Below are 21,072 nucleotides of genomic sequence, written 5' to 3' on the forward strand. Positions count from 1 at the left end.
AAACTTGTTTACAACCCTAGTAACAAATAGTCAAACTCTCCACTTCAACAGCATATAAGGGACATAAGCTGTAGAGTTGTTGCAACACCTCTGGCATTAAGTAGCGTTGCCTCTTAGCACAATTTTTTGCACCAATGCCAGCAGTCATGATGAACAACAATTTTCTAATCTTCCATTTCATCCCAAGTCATTGCTGCTTTGAACAAAATGAGGCCTTTGTGATTGCTCAAAAAAAAACCCCACTATCCTCTTTAGTGATTGCAGGTCATGCTGTGATGCTGGTATTCCTGAGTTGGAAGACTGAAATTCTGAAAAATGACATATGAATTCCGAGTAATTTCTCTCCCCATGCCCCCATCCCAATATATTCAACCACCTGTATATTTAGACTTTATATTGTAAGTTTTTGTGTCTTGTCTAATATGCTGCTCTTGAAATGTTAGTTAAAATGAACTGTAAGCTGACTAAATGGATACCAGTTGACTTAATGGAAGTGCAAGGTTCTCTCAAGAAGAATGATAGAAATAGGCATGAAATGTCAGAACTGGTTGTGAGATGGTCTCCAAGGATGGACTTGGGTCTTTCAAATTTCAACGATGCTCTGTGCAAGGCCAAAATTTGGTGCCTCTCTGCCTCTTGTCTTACGTTCTGCTCAGTTCACTATGTCACAGTTGCGGTGCTTACTGTATGCTTGTGAAACATGGACCAATTATAAACACCATCTCCAGCTCCTCGAAAGATTCAATCAACAATGCCTGCAAAAATTTTTACGTATCACTTGGGAAGACAGGCATACTAATACCAGTGTACTGGAAGAAGCAAAGTTCACCAGTGTTGAAGTGATGATTCTTCAACATCAACTTCGTTGGACTGGTTGTGTTGTGCAGATGCCTGATTATCATCTTCCAAAGCAACTACTCTATTCCAAACTTAAAAATGGAAAGCATACTGCTGGTGATCAACAAAAAAAGGTTTAAAGACTGTCTCAAGGCAAATTTTTAAAAATGTAGTATGAACACTGACAATTGGGAAACAGTGGACAGTGGGTGCTCTAATTGTAGAACAGCCTTTATCAAAGGTGTTGTGGGCTTAGAAGACACTCAAACTCAGGACGCAAGGGAGAAACGTGCAAAGAGGAGGGCACATTTGGCAAATCCACATCGTGATCAACTCTCATCCGGAAACCTATGTCCCCACTGTGGAAGGACGTGTGGATTCAGAATTGGCCTCCACAGCCACTTACGGACCCATTATTAAAACCGTGTTTATGGAAGACAATCTTATTTGGCCTCGAGGCATCGCCAAAGAAGGATAAGAAGCCCTGCAGCAGCACCTAGGCTTGTCACTCAGTGTGGCAGAACCTGTCACACTGCCCTAATCCTCCTTTCTGGGTTATAAGACTATTGCATGGTTATAGATGTTTTTTTAAAAAACCCCAGAAATAGTACATTGGTACCTCGGGTTAAGTACTTAATTCATTCTGGAGGTCCGTTCTTAACCTGAAACTGTTCTTAACCTGAAGCACCACTTTAGCTAATGGGGCCTCCTGCTGCTGCTGTGCCGCTGGAGCACGATTTCTGTTCTCATCCTGAAGCAAAGTTCTTAACCTGAAGCACTATTTCTGGGTTAGTTAGCGCAGTCTGTAACCTGAAGCGTATGTAACCTGAAGCCTATGTAACCCGAAGTACCACTGTACAAGAATGCCCATGCATGTGAATGCAGTAGATACAGTTCAAGTAAAATTAACTATTTGGTCCTCTTGAGTTTTAAGAACGTATTCATATCCCCCCCCCCAAATTAAAATCAATAGGGCTTAAAAGTCCTTACCTGTATATATAATCTTTTGAAAGAAATCTTACATGGAGGTTGCATTTAAAAGCAGTTACGGAACTAAAGATTAGAAAGGCACATACTGGCATTAAATAGAAGTTCACTGATTTTGTCCCATAGCTTTTAATTTTATTATTATTTATTAAATTTGTCGGTCACTTTATCTCATCCAGGGCAACCTGAAGTGACTTACGGTCAAAGAAACAGACAGTGAACCCCACATGGATACATTAAAACCAAGAGGATAAATGTTTTTAAAAGCATCCCACACCAAGCTTGAATATCTTTAACAAGGAACAAAGGAAGCTGGTTTATACCAAGTCAGGCCACTGATCTCTCTAACTCCATATTGTTTACACTGACTAGCTGTGGTTCCTCAGAGTTCCAGGTAAGGGACATCCCCATCTCTACCTGGGATAGAACATCAGACCTTTTCAATGCCAAAAGTCTCAGGCTCTTTGAGCTGCATCTCTTCTCCCAGCAATGATGAAAGCCTCTGTCCCGTGCCATCATCATATAGAATAACATAATATAGAAAATATAAATTCCGTGTTTACTACACAATGATCTGAGAACTGCAAGAGTGTGACCCAGCTTGTTTCATGAATAACACATGTGACAAAGACTTCTCACGAAAAGATGGGCCTGATGAAATTATTTGAATGATGCACATTTCCTTTTGATATGGAACTAGCAGGGAACAGCTGATATTAGATACGATGAGAAGTTCTCCACCCGCAACACTGGGTGGAAGGAAACATTGATTTTAATTTAGCTTGCCACAAAGTGAAAACAAGGCTTTTAAAAAGCCCCCAAACAACCCTGGGTTTACTTGAACATGCAATGGCCAGGATCCAAAGAACTCTACAAGGAGTTCCATGTGTCTAGGGGACTGTGGTTTTGTGTTTCTCAAAAACCAGCCTCTGTGCGTGTGTGTGTCTGTGTGTATGTGTGTGTGTGTGTCAACAGTCCTACTGAGCACGTGTGTGATGGGTGTTGTCAGTAAGGTAAAAGGTAAAGGACCCCTGGATGGTTAAGTCCAGTCAAGGATGACTATGGGGTTGCGGCGCTCATCTCGCTTTCCAGGCCAAGGGCGTTTGTCCACAGACAGCTTTCTGGAAACCAGTGTGCATGGAAACACCATTTACCTTCCCGCCAGAGCGGTACCTGTTTATCTACTTGCACTGGCATGCTTTCAAATTGCTAGGTTGGCAGGAGCTGGGACAGAGCAACAGGAGCTCACCCCTTCGCGGGCATTCGAACCGCTGACCTTCTGATCAGCAAGCCCAAGAGGCTCAGAGGCTGCCACTCGTTGTCAGTATGGCCTGCCAAACCCCTGTAAATCAGAAATGCCTGCACCCACATTATGTGTTGGGCAGTACCCAGAATGAACCTGCCACTCAGCTCTTTGATTCTGGGAAATGGGAGTATTTAAAAGCATACTTTGCCCTGCTCCAGTATACTTACAGACGATCTTTCTAAGGTGTAGCACAGGAAGTAGGCACCTAGATATACCTGTAGTTGATGGAATGGACATCCAGACAACAAAGCTTGATATAAAGTTTCCTACCCTGAAGCACCACCAACTGAGATTTGCACATGTGTGTTCATCACTTGATGTCCCATCACTTGATAACATGTTGTTGAATGTTTGAATTCTTTCTAGTGGTCTTCTGACCCTTATTCTATGAAGGGGTGTTTATGCCAGTTCCTATACAGACAGAGAACTTTGGATAAAAAAATCAGATTGATGTAAGGAGAGGAAGATAAAAGAAATTCAGATATGGGGGTATGGAACTGAGATCCTTAATATTATTAAATTTATTAAATTTATATGCTGCCCTTCATCTAAAGATTTCAGGGCGGTTCACAAGATATAGGGTAAAGGTAAAGGGACCCCTGACCATTGGGTCCAGTCGTGGCCGACTCTGGGGTTACGGCGCTCATCTTGCTTTATTGGCTGATGGAGCCGGCGTACAGCTTCTGGGTCATGTGGCCAGCATGACTAAGCCGCTTCTGGCGAACCAGAGCAGCGCACAGAAACGCCGTTTACCTTCCCACCAGAGCGGTACCTATTTATCTACTTACACTTTGACGTGCTTTCAAACTGCTAGGTTGGCAGGAGCAGGAACCGAGCAACGGGAGCTCACCCGGTCACGGGGATTCAAACCACCGACCTTCTGATCGGCAACTCCTAGGCTCTGTGGTTTACCCCACAGCGCCACCCGTGTCCCTTAAAATACAGGATAGAAGACCCAAAAAATAGTTAAAGCAAAAATAAAACAATAACCTCCACCCCATCATCATAGGATCATCATATATGATGTTTGGACTAGCCTTCTGCAACCTACTGCCCTCAATATGTTTTGGACTATAATTCCCATCACCGCTGACTTTTAGCATGGACTGATGGAATTATCATAGAATCATAGAATTGTAGAGTTGGAAGGGACTAAAAGGGTCATCTTTTGCCCAAGGTGGGGCTCGAACCATGAGATTAAGGGTCTCATGCTCTACCGATTGAGCTATCCCAAACATTTGGAGGGCACCAGGCTGGGAATGGCTGGTCTAGATCCTGGCTTTTAATGGGGAAAAAGCCTGCGAACCAGAATGATTTGGAAAGATTGTGTAAAGACTCATTTTAATCAGGAATGACTAAAAATGAGAACACAGTGGTACCTCGGGTTAAGTACTTAATTCGTTCCGGAGTTCTGTATTTAACCTGAATCTGTTCTTAACCTGAAGCACCACTTTAGCTAATGGGGCCTCCTGCTGCTGCCGCACCGCCGGAGCACGATTTCTGTTCTCATTCTGAAGCAAAGTTCTTAACCTGAAGCACTATTTCTGGGTTAGTGGAGTCTGTAACCTGAAGCATATGTAACCTGAAGCGTATGTAACCCGAGGTACCACTGTATGTGAATTATTACTTATTATTTAAAAAAATATTTTTAGGCAAGCTTTATAGGTAAAAAGCATCTCAAGGCAGTTTAATTTTTTTAAAGTGTAAAATATATAAATAATAAAATTAGCTAAAGTAGTAGCATTACAATTCCATGTGTAAATAAAAATACCACTGAACTTAAAACTGTTAACTGTTAGGGCTTATTCTTTCTTAGCATCTCTCGAACCTCTGAAGATCATTTGCCCGAACGGTTTTCTAAATTTGTCTTTCCTTTTGCTTTTGGGGGACATTTAGTGGCAAACCCTGGCTCATCCCACCCGTTTTTCACCTTTCAAGCTCCAAGTGAGTAAATTTTGTAAAACGCAATTTGCTCAAGCTTATAAAGGATACCTCATCCTTGCTTTTTGTCTTCGCCATGCCTTGGTGGCCCACCAGCAAGGTTGTTCTAATCAACAGGGTTTTAAAGCAGATGTAAAGCTTTGATTTGTTTGCTCCTATATGAGTTCATCTTTTTTTCCCACAGTCTGCTGCCCATATTTTTTTTCAGCCAAGGTTGCTTGGCAGCAGAAGTATTGGCGTGTTGTTTTTTTTGTTACGCACTTTTTTTCTTTCCCCCCATTCTCTCTTTTTTTGCCACTCCATTTGCTGGGGCCATGTTGGCTTTCTCTGTTGTTAGAACACTCTGGGTCAAGTGTAGGCGTGTGCTTGCTTTACAAATAACATCCCCATCACTGCTAATGTCTGCCTCAGATGTTAAGTTGCTGGTGGCTTTGTCCGAGGGGGCAACTTCACGCTGTAATCTTGAATGCAAATCACTTTTTGTTGCTTTTGTTCCTTGAGAAAGGAGAGGCTGAAATGGAGCTCAAATAATTTATTTCAATGAATACATTAACCAGGCTTATCTATTGTGGCTGCTTGAGGACTGAAAATAATTAGCACAAAGCCACATTTCCTTCACAGGCCATGGAAAAGAGTCAGAGTCTTGCTGCAAACCCTGAATTCAGTTTCTGTAGAAAGAAAGGTTGGGGGGGGGGCAAGAGAGATTTAACATATTTCAAGGGCAACTAGAATTTCTGGTGGGAACATTTTCAAGCAGAATGAAAAACATTCCCTTGTGAAATATATTGCTATTTGAACTGGGAATTCCTTGGGCTTGTTGTAACACATCTCAGACTGTCCCATTAACGCAACTCCTTTTTCTTTTAAATAGGGCAGTCAGGTATGGGCACCCTCTTTGTATCCTTGGAGATGTACAGCAAAAAAGTACTTTTGTCTTTAAAAGCATGAACTCAGCAAGATAATTCAAAACCACTATCTGGAAGTCGTTTTAGCAGCTTTGCAGGGGTGCTGTAATAAATGGTCTGAAACACCTGGGAGAGAAAGAAGTGTAGCTAATGTGTTGCAGTATATTGATAATTATTTCATATACAGTGGTACCTCGGGTTACAGATGCTTCAGGTTATAGACGGTACAAGCTGCAGACTCCGCTAACCCAGAAATAGTACCTCGGGTTAAGAACTTTGCTTCAGGATGAGAACAGAAATCGCATGGCGGCTGCATGGTGGCAGCAGGAGGCCCCATTAACTAAACTGGTACCTCAGCTTAAGAACAGTTTCAAGTTAAGAATGGACCTTCAGAACGAATTAAGTTCTTAACCCGAGGTACCACTGTACCTGTTTTATATCTCTTTGTTTTACGTGTGAAACCTTATTAGTATTATTATTTTTAACATCTTTTGCAGTCCTGAGCTCATCCAGAGCTTTGGCCCACTTGACCATCTCCCTACAAATGTTGACTATTCATGCATGAATTTCCCCTTTCTTTCATTTCTTATGCACACACCCTCTTTAAATCTCAGTTTATCTGTAACCTCCTTCTGCAGCCACACTGGTTTTTGTGGATCCTTCCTATTCTTCTTTCTTGTTGGATTTGTCTGTATTTGTGCCTTCAAATATTTCACCATTAAGAAACTCCTATGCATCTTCGACTCCCTTCTCTTTGAGTATTTCTCACCATGGAATCTCATCCACTAGTTCTTAAGCTTGAAACCAGCCTTCTTAAAGTCCAGAGGGTATCACCTACACTACCCTCAGCTTTCCCTTGCCTCTGTATCATGAAACTCAAGAGGACACGATCACTTTCTCCCAAACTTCCCAGTACTTCCTCTTTGTTGATCAGTTCCTTCCTGTTGGTTGAGGTCCAGGTCCCAAGATAGATGAATCATAGAATCCTAGAATCATAGAGTTGGAAGAGACCACAAGGGCCATCGAGTCCAACCCCCTGCCAAGCAGGAAACACCATCAGAGCACTCCTGACATATGGTTGTCAAGCCTCTGCTTAAAGACCTCCAAAGAAGGAGACTCCACCACACTCCTTGGCAGCAAATTCCACTGTCGAACGGCTCTTACTGTCAGGAAGTTCTTCCTAATGTTTAGGTGGAATCTTCTTTGATCCCTTTGTTGTTTCTTCCACATTCCTGGAAATGAAATGTCAGTTAATTGTTAATTAACTGAGTTCCATAGATTGCATGAAGTCAGTTTAACAGTCCATCCTCCACCCAACTATCTCGGACAAAGAGCCAGGATGTGACTCTTCCATTGGGTTTTAACAACACAGGGTGATAACAGAGCTCTGTACTCTGATGTTCATCCCACCATCTGGCAAATAAGGTATCTGGCCTTTTATGGATTCATTTAATCTATTTTTATTTAAATTTGAATCTTTGGTACGCTTCTGGTTCTTGCCATAGTGCACAGTGTATATGCAGAGTTCCCTTTTGCTTTAATCTTGCTGGGTGGTTAATTTTCACGAGATTGCTTTTAACTCTCGTATTTCGTGAAAGTAAATAGCATTTCCCTCTTTCTATTTTACGCATGACTTTATAACTTCAATCATATTCTCCTCTTTGAAAGGGACTCCTTCAAAAGCATCTAAACATAGGCTTGATGTGACTGCTTACAATTTTTGTCTCTTTTCAGCACCCCTTATATTTTTCTCTCCTTCCCCACTCCCTTTTTATATGAAAATAAACCCACCCTTGCTTGAAGCAACACAGCAGTGCTAATCAGCAAGTGTTTTTGGCAGCGAGCAGCAATGCGGACACATCTGGAAGCCCGAACAGGAAGTCATTCCTTGTCCAAGTAACTTTGCAGAGCAAGAGGCCTGAGATGCACTAACAGGGCATTTTTGTGATGGTACAGAAATGTTTGCTCTCTCAGTCAGTGGAGAGAAGTCAGGACCTTATCATAAGCAATTAGCACTCATTAAGTGTCATTTCACACTGAAACATTTTTAATTCCTCTCCTGCTGGGACTGCACCGTATCTTGAGCCAGTTAATCATAAACACAGATTCCTTGTGTTTAATTATAAGCATCGTGACTGCTGCCTATCCCTGGGCTCAATAAATTGAGCTCATGCTAATCTCTGGCTGCTGATAATTGAACCAAAGAAATCAGAAACGGGATATAAAGCAGCCAGAGATTTTTGCCTCTTTTGAGGAGCTTCCGTGTTGAGGGGAACAGGAATAAAGACCTTGTGGACCTCCAGATGTTGTTGGACTACAACTCCCATGGGTCCAGCCGGCATATTCAGAGATGATGTGAGTAGTAGTCCAAAAACGTATCAAATTAGCCACCCTAATTTGCAGCAGGAAAAAAAGAAAAAAGAAAAAAGGTTCAGGGCACAGGTGACACTTATAAATTGAAAAATGGTCCACTTGACCTGTTCTCAAGAGAATAATTTTTGCCCCTTATTTCTTATTTTAGGGCCCTCGTATTTACGGGACCGCCTCTCCTGGTATGCCCCGCAGAGGACCTTAAGGTCCATGAATAATCATAGTTTAGCGGAACCGGGCCCTAAGGAAGTCAGATTGCCACCAGGGCCAGAGTCTTCTCAGTGATAGCTCCGACCTGGTGGAATGCTCTGTCCCAGGAAACTAGGGCCCTTCAGGATTTAAACTCCTTCCGCCGGGCCTGTAAGACAGAGCTATTCCGCCTGGCCTTTAATTTGAAATCAGCCTGCTCTTTTATTTCCCTTCTCTCCCCTCCCCCTCCCCTTTTATGAAGATCACCCGCTCTGAGACCCCACAGCCAATTCTCCCCTGCCCTCCTCTCTGGCCCAAGGAGGACTAATTCAGCCAGCTAGCCCTGGTGAATATCTAATGCTTATTAGATGGATTTCCCCTAAATTGATTTCTGAACTTTGAATTTTATTGTTATTCATGTTTATATATTGTACTTTATGCTGCTTCTATGTTGTTTTACAATTAAGTGTTTTAAATTTGTTGTTAGCCACCCTGAGCCCGGTTTTCTGAACTGGGAAGGGCAGGGTATAAATAATAATTGCCTCTCTCTTGAGTGGTGTATATCTGCATAGAGAGTAGCTGCACAAATAATACACTAAGCTGCAAACAGATTTGCATTTATTAAAAATATGTGAGTAACACTGAGCTTACAAGCATGCTCGCCTCTCATAATGAGTAGGTTTTCCCCTGGGTATGGCTCTTTGCTCTTTAGAACTCTCCACAGCTGCAAGCTTGTTGTGGCACTTTACCATTCCTTTTGAGATATTTTTTCAATTCCCACCTGATTCATGTTGTACTCAGTGTTGCTATGGCACAGTGAGTCTTATGTAATACAGTTGGGTGTGTACCTCACTGTTAACCACATAATGCAAAGTCCATGCACCTGTTTTGTTGTTTTTTTTTAAATTCCCCATGCTCATAAAACCATATATGTCTTATACTACAGCAATAATATAATTTTTAACATTTAATTTTACAGCACAAGCGTTCAGTGCACTCAGAAGGGCTGGACTCCTCCCTCTCCTTTTCACAGCCATGAACTCAAGGAATTCTCTCCAACATATTACAAAGTATAAAACTAAGGCTATTCTGTGCTGAGAGACCTCGAATTTTCCATCCACCCTTTTCAGTATTATTATTTTTTCTCCACCCCTCTCCTTTCCTCCTCAGTTGATTTCTCTCCAGCCTTCTCAACGGAAGGCACAGTAACTATGAAACACATCACTGCTCATTCTTCATGTGAAAAGATCACATCCTTATACAGTGGTACCTCAGGTTGAGTACTTAATTCGTTCCAGAGGTCCGTACTTAACCTGAAACTGTTCTTAACCTGAAGCACCACTTTAGCTAATGGGGCCTCCTGCTGCCGCTGCGCCACTGGAGCACGACTTCTGTTCTCATCCTGAAGCAGAGTTCTTAACCTGAAGCACTATTTCTGGGTTAGCAGAGTCTGTAACCTGAAGCGTATGTAACCTGAAGCGTATGTAACCTGAGGTACCACTGTACCCTAAAATGCCATATATCTGCCCGTGAGTGGTGGACTGGTCCTGGTTTCATAGTTAAGACAAAGTCATGTGGTATATAGACAGATGGGTTAAACCCATAGCTTTCCTAGTAAAGTGTAGGCTTTCTGAACATTTCCAAGGTAGCTTTGCAGTCTACAAACCAACCAGGGAGGTATAAAAACAGCAATAAGAAGTATGAGACAAAAAAAACCATGGTAAAATAACTTTCTTGGGCCAGTTGCTGTAGCAGGAATATAAGTTGTCAAGCTACAAATTGCTCTTCTTTAATTCACCAGATGTGAGCTAACATTACTGTATACTATGCAGGCTGCTAGTAATACATAGTTTATTCCTCACATATCCATTCAACCCCAGGTGAGCTTATTGGTGGTAGAGGGAAGTAGCAGTAATGCCACAAGTTGGGACAGGTGGCTCTCAGCCACTCATTGTTAACTACCCACAGAGCCCCAATCCAGCTGCCATCTAGATGTTATTTGATTGCAACCCTCATTATCCTTGACCATTGGCCATCCTGGTTGGGGCTGATGGAAATGTAGTCCAAAGCACAGGTGAGGCTGACCTGGGACATAGTATTATGATGGCTGGCATTTGCAAAGTTTGTATTAATACTAGCCATGACTATACAGGTTATAGTTTTGCTCAGGCCTTGTTCCTTTGGGGGGTGGAGATGGGTCACTGAGAGTGGGTCCGTGATACCATTCATTTTAACTCTAGGTGTAGGCAAGTCATGTAATATTTTAATCTATTTTATGAAATCAAGATTTATTTCAAGCTAGCTCTCTATACTGTTTATAAATTGTGTCAAAAGGCTTTTCGGCATTTAATGGTAACATTAGAAATTGGTCTTCATTTTTGCTTAAGTCCACCACTAATCTTCTTCTTCTTCTAGATTTTCTTGGTTTACAAAAGTATGTGCAATCTCTCTCTCTCTTTCTCTTTCTCTCTCTCTCTCTCTTTCTCTCTTTTTTTTACAGATCAGTTTCATTTGTTGAGACATTAGGAAGAAAAGGGGGAAGAGGTGGAGGGGGGAAAGGTGGGTGGGAGAGGGGTCGGGTGGCGATGTTTCTATTATACTTAATATATATGGGGTTTTGTGTCAGCGTCGCTTGTGCAAGTTCTCTGCTATTCACTTGTGTTCCTTTGGTGGCGAGAGAGGTTGGGGTTGGCCGAGGGTGTGGTTGTTTGTTTGTGATTGGCTGTGGTGATCTTTGTTTTAATGAAATCCACCACTAATCTCATATTAACTGCTACTTGCCTCGTTTTTATAAAACCAGTCTGGTCATTCTCAATAACGGACATTATCACCTGCTGGATTCTAATTGCTAAAGTCGCTGTTAAATTCTTTGTATCAACATTAATCAGTGATACAGGCCGATAATTTGCACACTGAGTGTGATCTTTATTTGGTTTGAGTGCAACTGTATTATAAGCTTGATTGAATGTCATTCATAAATACTTTATCAAGTATCTCTTTGTACAATTGGTGCTGATAGATCCAGTGCTTTTTTTTCTGGGGGGACGCAGGGGTACGCACACCCCTAAACATTTTATGAATCTTTGTACTTTTGTCCATTTACTGTATTTATTTCCCCCAATTTGAACTATAAAATGATGACTTTCTTGAGTCAAAATGAGAGTACCACTAAACATTTTTTAATATATGCTTTTGTGTGTCATCTAGATATGTTGTTAATTTTGTTAAATGAAAGCTCTATATCATCTTAAACTACATATTTTGGCTTAGCATATAATTCCAAAGAGAACTTGAAAAATTGATCATTTGAGATTTTATAGACTTCATCTTTTCCCACCCTAATAATTGGGATCGTTGCTTTTCCTTTCTTGTTATTTGGGGTTTATTACTCCTGTTCCACTATGCAATGTGTCCATGGTTGGCTGTATAAAAAAAGCTGATCAAATATTTCATTTTCTTATGCAATAGCATATTTCTACACTGTTCTTGTAGACAGTTCAGAAATTGCTATTCCTTTCTATGATGTTGCCAGCAAACATAAAGCATTATTTTTCTAAACAATAGTATTTTATGTTTCTAGGTTGGTGGTGACCAAAGCCAGGGAGCCATCTTTCTGCGTGAGTTTACCTTGATTCGGAGAGAGAGTCTTAATGAAGATTTCCTTTCAGATTTGCTGAATACAAACCACAGAATTGAAGATACGGTAGGACCAGCCTATCTTTTAAATAATATGGTGCATGTGAAAAATGGCATTTAGCATTTAGAGTTATTCTAATGCAGGAGAGAGAACTCAGAGATATTAGGAAGAACAGGTATAGAGCCATGGTTGGAACTGTTGGTGGCAAACTCTCCTCCTGTAGCAGTGCTCTTCTGGCTCCTTCCTATTCCAGAACTCATAAGGTAGCGGTTCTCAACCTGTGGGTCCACAGATGTTGTTGGACTACAACTCCCATCATCCCTGAGCTCTAGCCCTGCTAGCTAGGGGTGATGGAAGTTGTAGTTCAACAACATCTGGGGACCCACAGATTGAGAAAGGCTGTCATAAGGAAAGAGAAACTTGCACTGTAACAGGTTATGAGGGAGAAGAGCATCAGTTGGTTGAGAAGTGGTCTACAGAGGTCAAGTATGCCAAACTGGAGGGAGCTCTACTGCAGCTCTGGCTGCTCTACCAGGCTGCTCTGAATTCAAGAGAGAAAAGCTGAATGGTGAGCTGGAACCAGTAGCTCAGTCAGTATAGGCTGAGAGCAAACCAGAAGGAGTATCTCCCATCCATAACTCTTCGGAGGTCTGGCTTTAAGTTGTGACTGAAAGACAAATTCCGGAGACAGTTCCGGAGCATAGCCTAGTGAAGTAACAAGACTGCATAGAAGCTGAAATTTACCTGCAACAATTGCTCTATAGCATGGGTAGGCAGACTAAGGTCTGGGGGCCTGATGTGGCCCAATCGCCTTCTAAATCCGGCCCGCAGACGGTCTGGGATTCAGCATGTTTTTAAATGAGTAGAATGTGTCCTTTTATTTAAAATGCATCTCTGGGTTATCTGTGGGGCATAGGAATTTGTCCCCCTCCCCAAATAAAATATAGCCCGTCCCCCAAGATCTGAGGGACAGTGGACTGGCCCCCTGCTGAAAAGGTTTGCTGACTTTTTTATCACTGCTCTATAGTGTAGGCCAGACTTCACCAACATGCTGTCCTGTGCGTTTTGTTGCACTATAAATCCCAGCATCCCTTAACAATGACTATGCTGGCTGGGTCAGATAGGAGCTGAAGGACAACATCTGGAGGGCATCAGACAAGGCTAGTGAACTCTCTTTGACTAGTAGTTATTTTGATGGGACTTGCGTGAGCCTAGTTTTCTCTAGATTTTCCCTGCTTTGTGCTAATACACTGAATTTATTTCAGTGTTACTGGTGTCGGAATCCTATCCCTGAAATTAAACAGAGGCATATAATTTTTAGTTAGCATTTGTTCTTCTTTCCTCCTGTCTTTGCCTAAGTTATGCAGACCAGAACTTCTCCTGCTGATTCAGTATATCTTTTCATTTGTGGACAACAGTCCAAGCGATGGAGGTTATTGTGTATCATTTTGTGTTTGTTAAGATTGTGGTGCTTTTAGCATATACACTTTTACAAGGTTCTGTGTTGTATTCAGAGAAGACTCTCTGATTGTATGTAGTTGTTTCATCTTGGTTATATAAATTTATTTTTTAAAAAGCAGATACAAAGATAATGCTTTGTGCTGCAATTCAGCTGCACTTGTGATTGTGGAGTGGATATGACTGGTGAGAACACGGTTGACTGGAACATTAGCGAGATGAGGATTGCTAAAATAAATCTTGCTTAGGTCAAAGAACATACTTAACAAAGAGGATGGATGCATTAAGAGGATGGATGCAATAAACAATCCCCTGGTAATCCATCTGCTTTTCGGCAAACCATCTCTAGGATTCTCACAATCCCACCCAAAGAGTTCACACATCAGGCAAAATCAACACTTTGTTTTTGCCGTGTATAAATCTGTTGGTGAGACTCATAGTAGAATCAAGCAATGCTTTTCTGCCAAGACAAAAAGATTCTTTGTGAAGAGGATGCGATTAACCCTCACTGTGATTAATGATGTGTGGTTTGAATCTTTGTGCATCGAATGCGATGCTCCATAGACCAGCAGGCAACCTTTTGTTAGTTTTGTGTCTGTTTTGCTGGCTTGGCCTGTGGTTGTATTGAAATGCATTGGTCTTGTGCCGGACTACAAGTATTTGTACACGGTTAACAAGCGATAGTACTGTGTTAATTATACAGAAAGTTCCAACCAGAAACTATTTCTTCTCAGTAAGTTCATTTTATTACTCGATATAGCGTAAGCAGAAAAAAAAGCTTTTAAAAACAACAACACACACCCTGATAGCTATGCTACATCTTAAATTTTCATTGAGAAATTATATATTTTTTTGGTTGACAGATGCCAGAAAATCAAATCAGCTGAATGTGAATGCACAGAATATGAACAGGATATTTTAAAACTCTGTGGTCCAAAGGAAAGCAGAGCAATATGTTTGGCACCAGCTTGGCTGCAGGAGTTGAAGAAAAGAAGTGTTCAAGGTGCTATCCAACCATCTTAGGGACCCTGCTCTGCATTTGTGTAGGGTTTACTCCTTCTCCTGAGGAAATCCCACAAGGCAGTGGAGGTTTAGGATCAGAGTTTTCATTCTCCTATATGGGCTAAATTACCAGGCTGATGAGTTCCATCTGCCCCTCAATTCCCCTTACAGCACATGCAGAAACTGCCTTCTTGACCATTGGACCCACTATTGATCCCATCCGATCAATCCACTGGAGCCTGTCTCCACATGCAGGGCAAGTCCATAACTCACCTATTTTAGCCGGCCAGCCAAAGCCTTTCACAGGGTGTAGCCACTGTCGCATGTTGGCAGCTTCTAGGAGCCACAGGTGAGTGCTGAGTGCAGGGTTGGGACCAAAGATGGCCCCTCCAGGTACTACCCCTCCTCTACCACCCAATACACCGCAATAGTGGTGTAAAGGTAAAGGGACCCCTGACCATTAGGTTCAGTCGTGACCGACTCTGGGGTAGCGGCGCTCATCTCGCTTTATTGGCCGAGGGAGCTGATGTACAGCTTCCAGGTCATGTGGCCAGCATGACTAAGCCGCTTCTGGCGGACCAGAGCAGCGCACGGAAACGCCGTTTACCTCCTCGCTGGAGCGGTACCTATTTATCTACTTGCTTTGACGTGCTTTCGAACTCCTAGGTTGGCAGGAGCAGGGACCGAGCAACGGGAGTTCACCCCATTGCGGGGATTCGAACCGCCAACCTTCTGAGCGGCAAGCCTAGGCTCTGTGGTTTAACCCACAGCGCCACCTGCGTGTAGAACTATCTAAATAAAGAAATAGAGGTTGCTGATTCTATCACTCAAGGGTATCTCCTGGTTCACACTTCTCCCCTTTGTTATTGAAGGCTGGCATAAAAATCTCTGGGAACTTTATCAGCTCAGAACACAGAAGGTGGAGAGATCAGGTCTGAATGATTTCTCACTTTTAGTGGAGAACTAGAATTCTGGGCAGATGCCTGGCTTAGCTCTCTCATGGTTTTCATGGTCAGGAGGTTTTTGATGTGGGAAAATATTTCATCCTAGAATACTCTTCCCTACATCCTGAATCTGATATTTTATTGGAAGGTTTAGCATTGTGTGTTCAGATTACCTCTTAGATCACAGGTTCCCAGTGTGTGGTCTATGTTCGCCTCTAGACAGTTCCATCCTTATTTCAGACATCATGATATATCGGTAAATCACAGTGTTTAGCTGGTTATATATTGCGATGTTGAAAACCATATCAATGGCCCAGCCCTGTCAATGGGCTATCAGTGGTTTGCGGGCTTTATTCAGATCGCCTGCAGCAGTGACTTTAGCATCTAGCACAGCTCATTAAATTGGTGAACAACAGACAGAAAAATGGTCTGCCTAGATACTCTGCAGTTATCTATTTGCGCGTGTAGGTCCCCAGGCCACCCCTCAAATAACTTCACACATAACACGTAATTTAGTTTTGGTTTTTTGGGCACTATTTTGGCCACAACTTTATTAAAATACAAAATCAGTGAGTGGTTGTTTAGACATTGGTTATGACTATCTGTCCCCCCGCCTGGGACAGAACTGGCATCCCGAGGTCCGATCGGTAGCCAGTAGAAGAGAAAGTCAAACTGGGGGGTCACCTGAGCTAAGCGTCGGACCCACGCCGCTCTCCCCAGCAGCTCCCCGAAAGCTTGCCTGCCCGGTCCTATAACAAGGATTCCCATAACAGGGATTGAGCGGCCCTGGTCCCATAACAGGGATTCCCATAACAGGGATTGGGCGGCCCTGGTCCCATAACAGGGATTCCCATAACAGGGATTGGGCGGCCCTGGTCCCATAACAGGGATTGGACGAAATCATGGCAAGCCCCAGGATTCCTTTAACAGAATTCCCTTCATCGCAATAGGAGGGGCAGGCACCGCCTGTTCAGCCCCCTCCAACACCAGCATATTATAACTAATGCCTAACCGCAACCTTACAAGTTGTGACGAATTGCAGAGTAGTAGGCAAAAACCAAATGGCACAGCCAATCACCAAATGGCAAAATTCCTACTAGGCCCCTGCGCCAAGGCAGACGACCCCCATGACAGGCAAAGCAAGGTCAACCGGAAAAGAGGGCGGGTGGGCGGGTGATCCGATGCACTCTGCAAAGAGAAAGAGAAACCAGAGTGCACCAATATTTAAAGACTATGGTCCCACCCACTCAATTTGCAACATACAATTTGCCCCAGCAACCCGGTTATCCAATCCCAGATGCCAGGCAATAACTATTAACCAGCCTGGCAACAAGAGGCCTGGCCCGGTGGCCCACACCGCAACACGTGCTCTCATTTATTGGAGAACACGCTTTGCGCGTGTAGGTCCCCAGGCCACCCCTCAAATAACTTCACACATAACACGTAATTTAGTTTTGGTTTTTTGGGCACTATTTTGGCCACAACTTTATTAAAATACAAAATCAGTGAGTGGTTGTTTAGACATTGGTTATGACTATCTGTCCCCCCACCTGGGACAGAACTGGCATCCCGAGGTCCGATCGGTAGCCAGTAGAAGAGAAAGTCAAACTGGGGGGTCACCTGAGCTAAGCGTCGGACCCACGCCGCTCTCCCCAGCAGCTCCCCGAAAGCTTGCCTGCCCGGTCCTATAACAAGGATTCCCATAACAGGGATTGAGCGGCCCTGGTCCCATAACAGGGATTCCCATAACAGGGATTGGGCGGCCCTGGTCCCATAACAGGGATTCCCATAACAGGGATTGGGCGGCCCTGGTCCCATAACAGGGATTGGACGAAATCATGGCAAGCCCCAGGATTCCTTTAACAGAATTCCCTTCATCGCAATAGGAGGGGCAGGCACCGCCTGTTCAGCCCCCTCCAACACCAGCATATTATAACCAATGCCTAACCGCCACAAGAGCTCTAACGCTCGCCGCCAACCACTCACAACCCAACCAGGAACCCAATTTAGTAGCCACCACATCCAGCCAAACATCATTCCCCAAATCGGAGAGGTGCACTATATCTGCCCGGTAAAGGGCCTCAGCCTTAAAATTAATGTCTGGGTGCGAAATCACCAAACCACCCAGCTCCAATACCTTCACGCAAACAGCAGAGTTAATGCGCTTCCTGGCCCTTTCAGCGGCCTCCGGGCGGGAACACCGCGCCAGGTTTGCCTCTGCAACCAGTGAGACCAAATTATTCTCACTGAAGGTAATAAGGCTGCCAATGCCTCCAAATCCCTTTTGGATTGAGGTGCGCAAAGCAAGGCAATCAATAGTTGCCACATCATTTTTTCCCAGCTGCACCACTATGGCCATAGGGTGGGGAGGTCTGAGAGCAGCCGGTGACCAATCAGCGGCATAAACTCTCCCCATGACATTCCGCGTCTGGAAAACCATGACACTTGCACGTGCTGTGGGAGGCCGAGACATGCTCCCCTTGCAGCCTGCCTCGCTCTGCTGCCAGCCCAATGAACGATGCTGTGTCCCACTATCCAGACGTGGACCAGCTTGGGATCTACAAGGGTTGAAACAACAAGCATTAGTACCAAACTCAGCATTTTGTTTCGCACATAACCCTTGAAAGCATACGATTTCCATCTCCCCAAATCCTTGATCCTGGTGGCTGAGAAGCCCCAATGGGCTGCCATAGTCGCTGCACCTATGCGAAAGGAATGAGGAGCGAAACCAGAGGCCGAGATCCCACAAGCAGAGATGGCCTTACGTATGACTTATGTGAACTGGTGTCGCGCCAAAGGGTGACCATTTTATTGCATGAGTAGGGGGCTGTCCTCAGGAGGTCTCAAGGCCAAGTACTTCCTTGCATCCTTGCATCCTTGACCGGGAACGGGCCCACCTCCCCAGTCACTGGGAGGCGGACAACCTCCCCCCGACCCAGCTGGTCAGTTTGTGGAGTTGCGCACTACAAGTCTCAACTCCAAAAGGGAAACACATATATCCCGAAGGAGCAACCCACGAGAACCAGCAACTTCTAGAATCGAGCCAGCCCACAGGGGAACGAAAAGCCAAATATTTCAGTATACAATAACAGGGCAAGGGCCCACCTTATCTGTGACTGGAAGCCCGATGATGGCAACCCTGCCCACTAGGTCTGACTTAGAGCTCCAGACACTTATGACAAGCTCCAAAGCAGATAAGGAAAAATCCAGAGGCAATAAGCCTCCAAACTCTCAGCCCCGTGCTGGCTCCAATTTCCCCAACCCTCAGTACACCAAAATTACAATGGAATACTGAAAGAAGTCTCGTCTGGAACTAGAACCAGGAGACAAATATTAACTTGTTGCGGATACTGCATAGGTCAAGATTGACCGGCTTCCTGCCTGCAGTTCTGTGAAGGCTGGAGCCTTTACCAACCTTCCGAGACCCTGTGCACGACACACTTTTAGGAGAGTCTCTGAAAAATTAAAGCTTTACTCCAGCAGACATTGCAGCGGACTGAATTCTGATAGTTTTAACAGTGCATCCGATCTGCAGCAGGTGGGCGAATTACTGCAGGTCCTGCTCAGAGAATGGAGGCAAGTTCCTCTGAATGGCCGAAGACTGCCAGCTAAACGCTAAGAAATCAGTCCAGGCCTCCTCATAAGACCTGAAAGCAGAAGGGGAAATGTAAGCTACTCCTCCTCTAAATTATCAATTGTTGCCAAAGCGCCACAGGAGCTCCAGAAAATCCGGCTATAGCTGGGCGTCCAGAGCCCAGGATCTGAAGCTCTCCAACTGAAAACGGGATATAGTGACAGTGAAAACAATAGATGATCCCGTAATAAAACGAGCAGAAACGCAATATTAAACCTTAAGCAGTGCAGCTGGAAAGCACATAAAAGGGGGGCGGAGACTGCCGAAGCATGAGGACCATTTTGCCAGGACCTTCACACTGCCTGGTTATCAGACCAAGACAGACCCGACGGTCCCTGTACTCCTCAGTCCAGATGTGCGCTGACACTACAATGGGGAAAACTCAAGAAAAGTTAGGTCACATGTGATTGCCTTGCCCTGCCAGGCACAAGGCCACTGTACAGGATGATGAAGAGACCACCTGGCCAAGCAGGAATGGAAGGGGCAGCCTGGAACAACCACCCTGCATGCCAATTTTATTTTATTTATTTATTTATTTTTTAAACTGACCTAGCAATGATAGAATCTGACAAAGCAACATTTGCTATCAGAGGAAGTATTACAAGAATAACGTCCTTCACGGCAACCAGCTTTTCCACAGGCAAGCAGAGGTATGAGCAACGGTATCCAGCTAGCCCCCAAATACGTTAAAGGGGCAGTGGAGCCACTGACCTATCCACTGGGAACACCCAGCTCCTCAGGGAATAAAAGGGGCGTACAGTAAGCCTTAGCAGAGGCTGATGTCACATGAACCAGCCAGTAAGATAATCCAAATAATGGTACCCCCAGTTAAACGAGTCTTGACTCGCAATGTTCAAACCAGAAAGGACTTGAGTGCTGCACAGCCTATAGCGCAACCCATTGGCATCGCCTTATATTGGCATCGCCTTATAAATGTAAGGACCATCCAATTAAAGCCCAACTACTTATAATCTAGAGGGTGAACTGGCAGCAGCCTAACAGCCAATTCAATATCGCATAATGTCAACCAGGCCCTCATCCAATTTGTTGGTAAGCTCAACTGCCTGATCCAAAGATGCATATTTCACGGAACAATTCCAGAGAGTCATTCACTGAGGTGCCTATGGGATGCGATAAATTATAAGGGGGATTATATGGGGCTTTCTTAGGGACGATCCCTAAAGGGGATAAATGAAAATAGGAATAGCAGGAGAATCAAGGGGATACCTCCATGCGTCCCAATGAAAGCTGCTTCCTAACCTTCTTACTTGCTACCACAGGTAGCTCTCTGACTGGCTTAGAGTTGCTGTGTTCTGAGCCACTGGCTGAAAAGCCAGAGGAATCCCAAACCTTGGGAAAACCCTTCCCACAAGCACAAAACCACTGACCCATCTAGATAACCTTTTAGCCAGGCTTTCAAGGAAGATATTTTTTTGGAAATATGGGTGAGAGGTATCGAGTTATTGCTTGCTAGTCGCCAGCCCCCACTTGGGCAGAATGCCCTGCCTTGAGTTGCCACCATGACGTGTAGATTTACAGGGCCAACGCCGGCCAGAAACCCTAAAAAGTCCCAACAAAGCTGCTGCCGGGCCAGCTTCCTGCATACAGCTTAAGGTTCTATTGCTCAGGGAATTTCCATTTGAAATGTGGAGCTGCGCAAGTGGTCCACATGTCCCCGTCCCTGCGATCCTAGCAAGCTGAGGGGATAATGGCAGCCCTGCATCTAACGTTCCCATAGTGAATTGCAACTTAAAGAATAGTGGGGTGGAAGGGACCCTGAGGATGATCTAGTCCACTCTCCCACAAAATAATAATAATAATAATAATAATAATAATAATAATAATAATGGTGATGATGATCT

General features: G+C 44.0%; 1 protein-coding gene across 2 annotated transcripts in view; it reads left to right on the forward strand.

Moving 5' to 3' along the window:
• Positions 1-21,072, forward strand: part of ADAMTSL1 (ADAMTS like 1) — a 473,481-nt gene that overhangs the window by 59,872 nt on the left and 392,537 nt on the right. For both annotated transcript variants that reach the window (XM_083419278.1, XM_083419280.1), the window contains exon 2: positions 12,116-12,238. In XM_083419278.1, the coding sequence (XP_083275404.1) occupies positions 12,116-12,238 (123 nt within the window). The remainder of the gene's footprint in view (positions 1-12,115; positions 12,239-21,072) is intronic.

The sequence above is a fragment of the Podarcis tiliguerta genome (genome assembly GCF_965153285.1).
Source record: "Podarcis tiliguerta genome assembly, chromosome: 17".
NCBI classification, from domain to species: domain Eukaryota; kingdom Metazoa; phylum Chordata; class Lepidosauria; order Squamata; family Lacertidae; genus Podarcis; species Podarcis tiliguerta.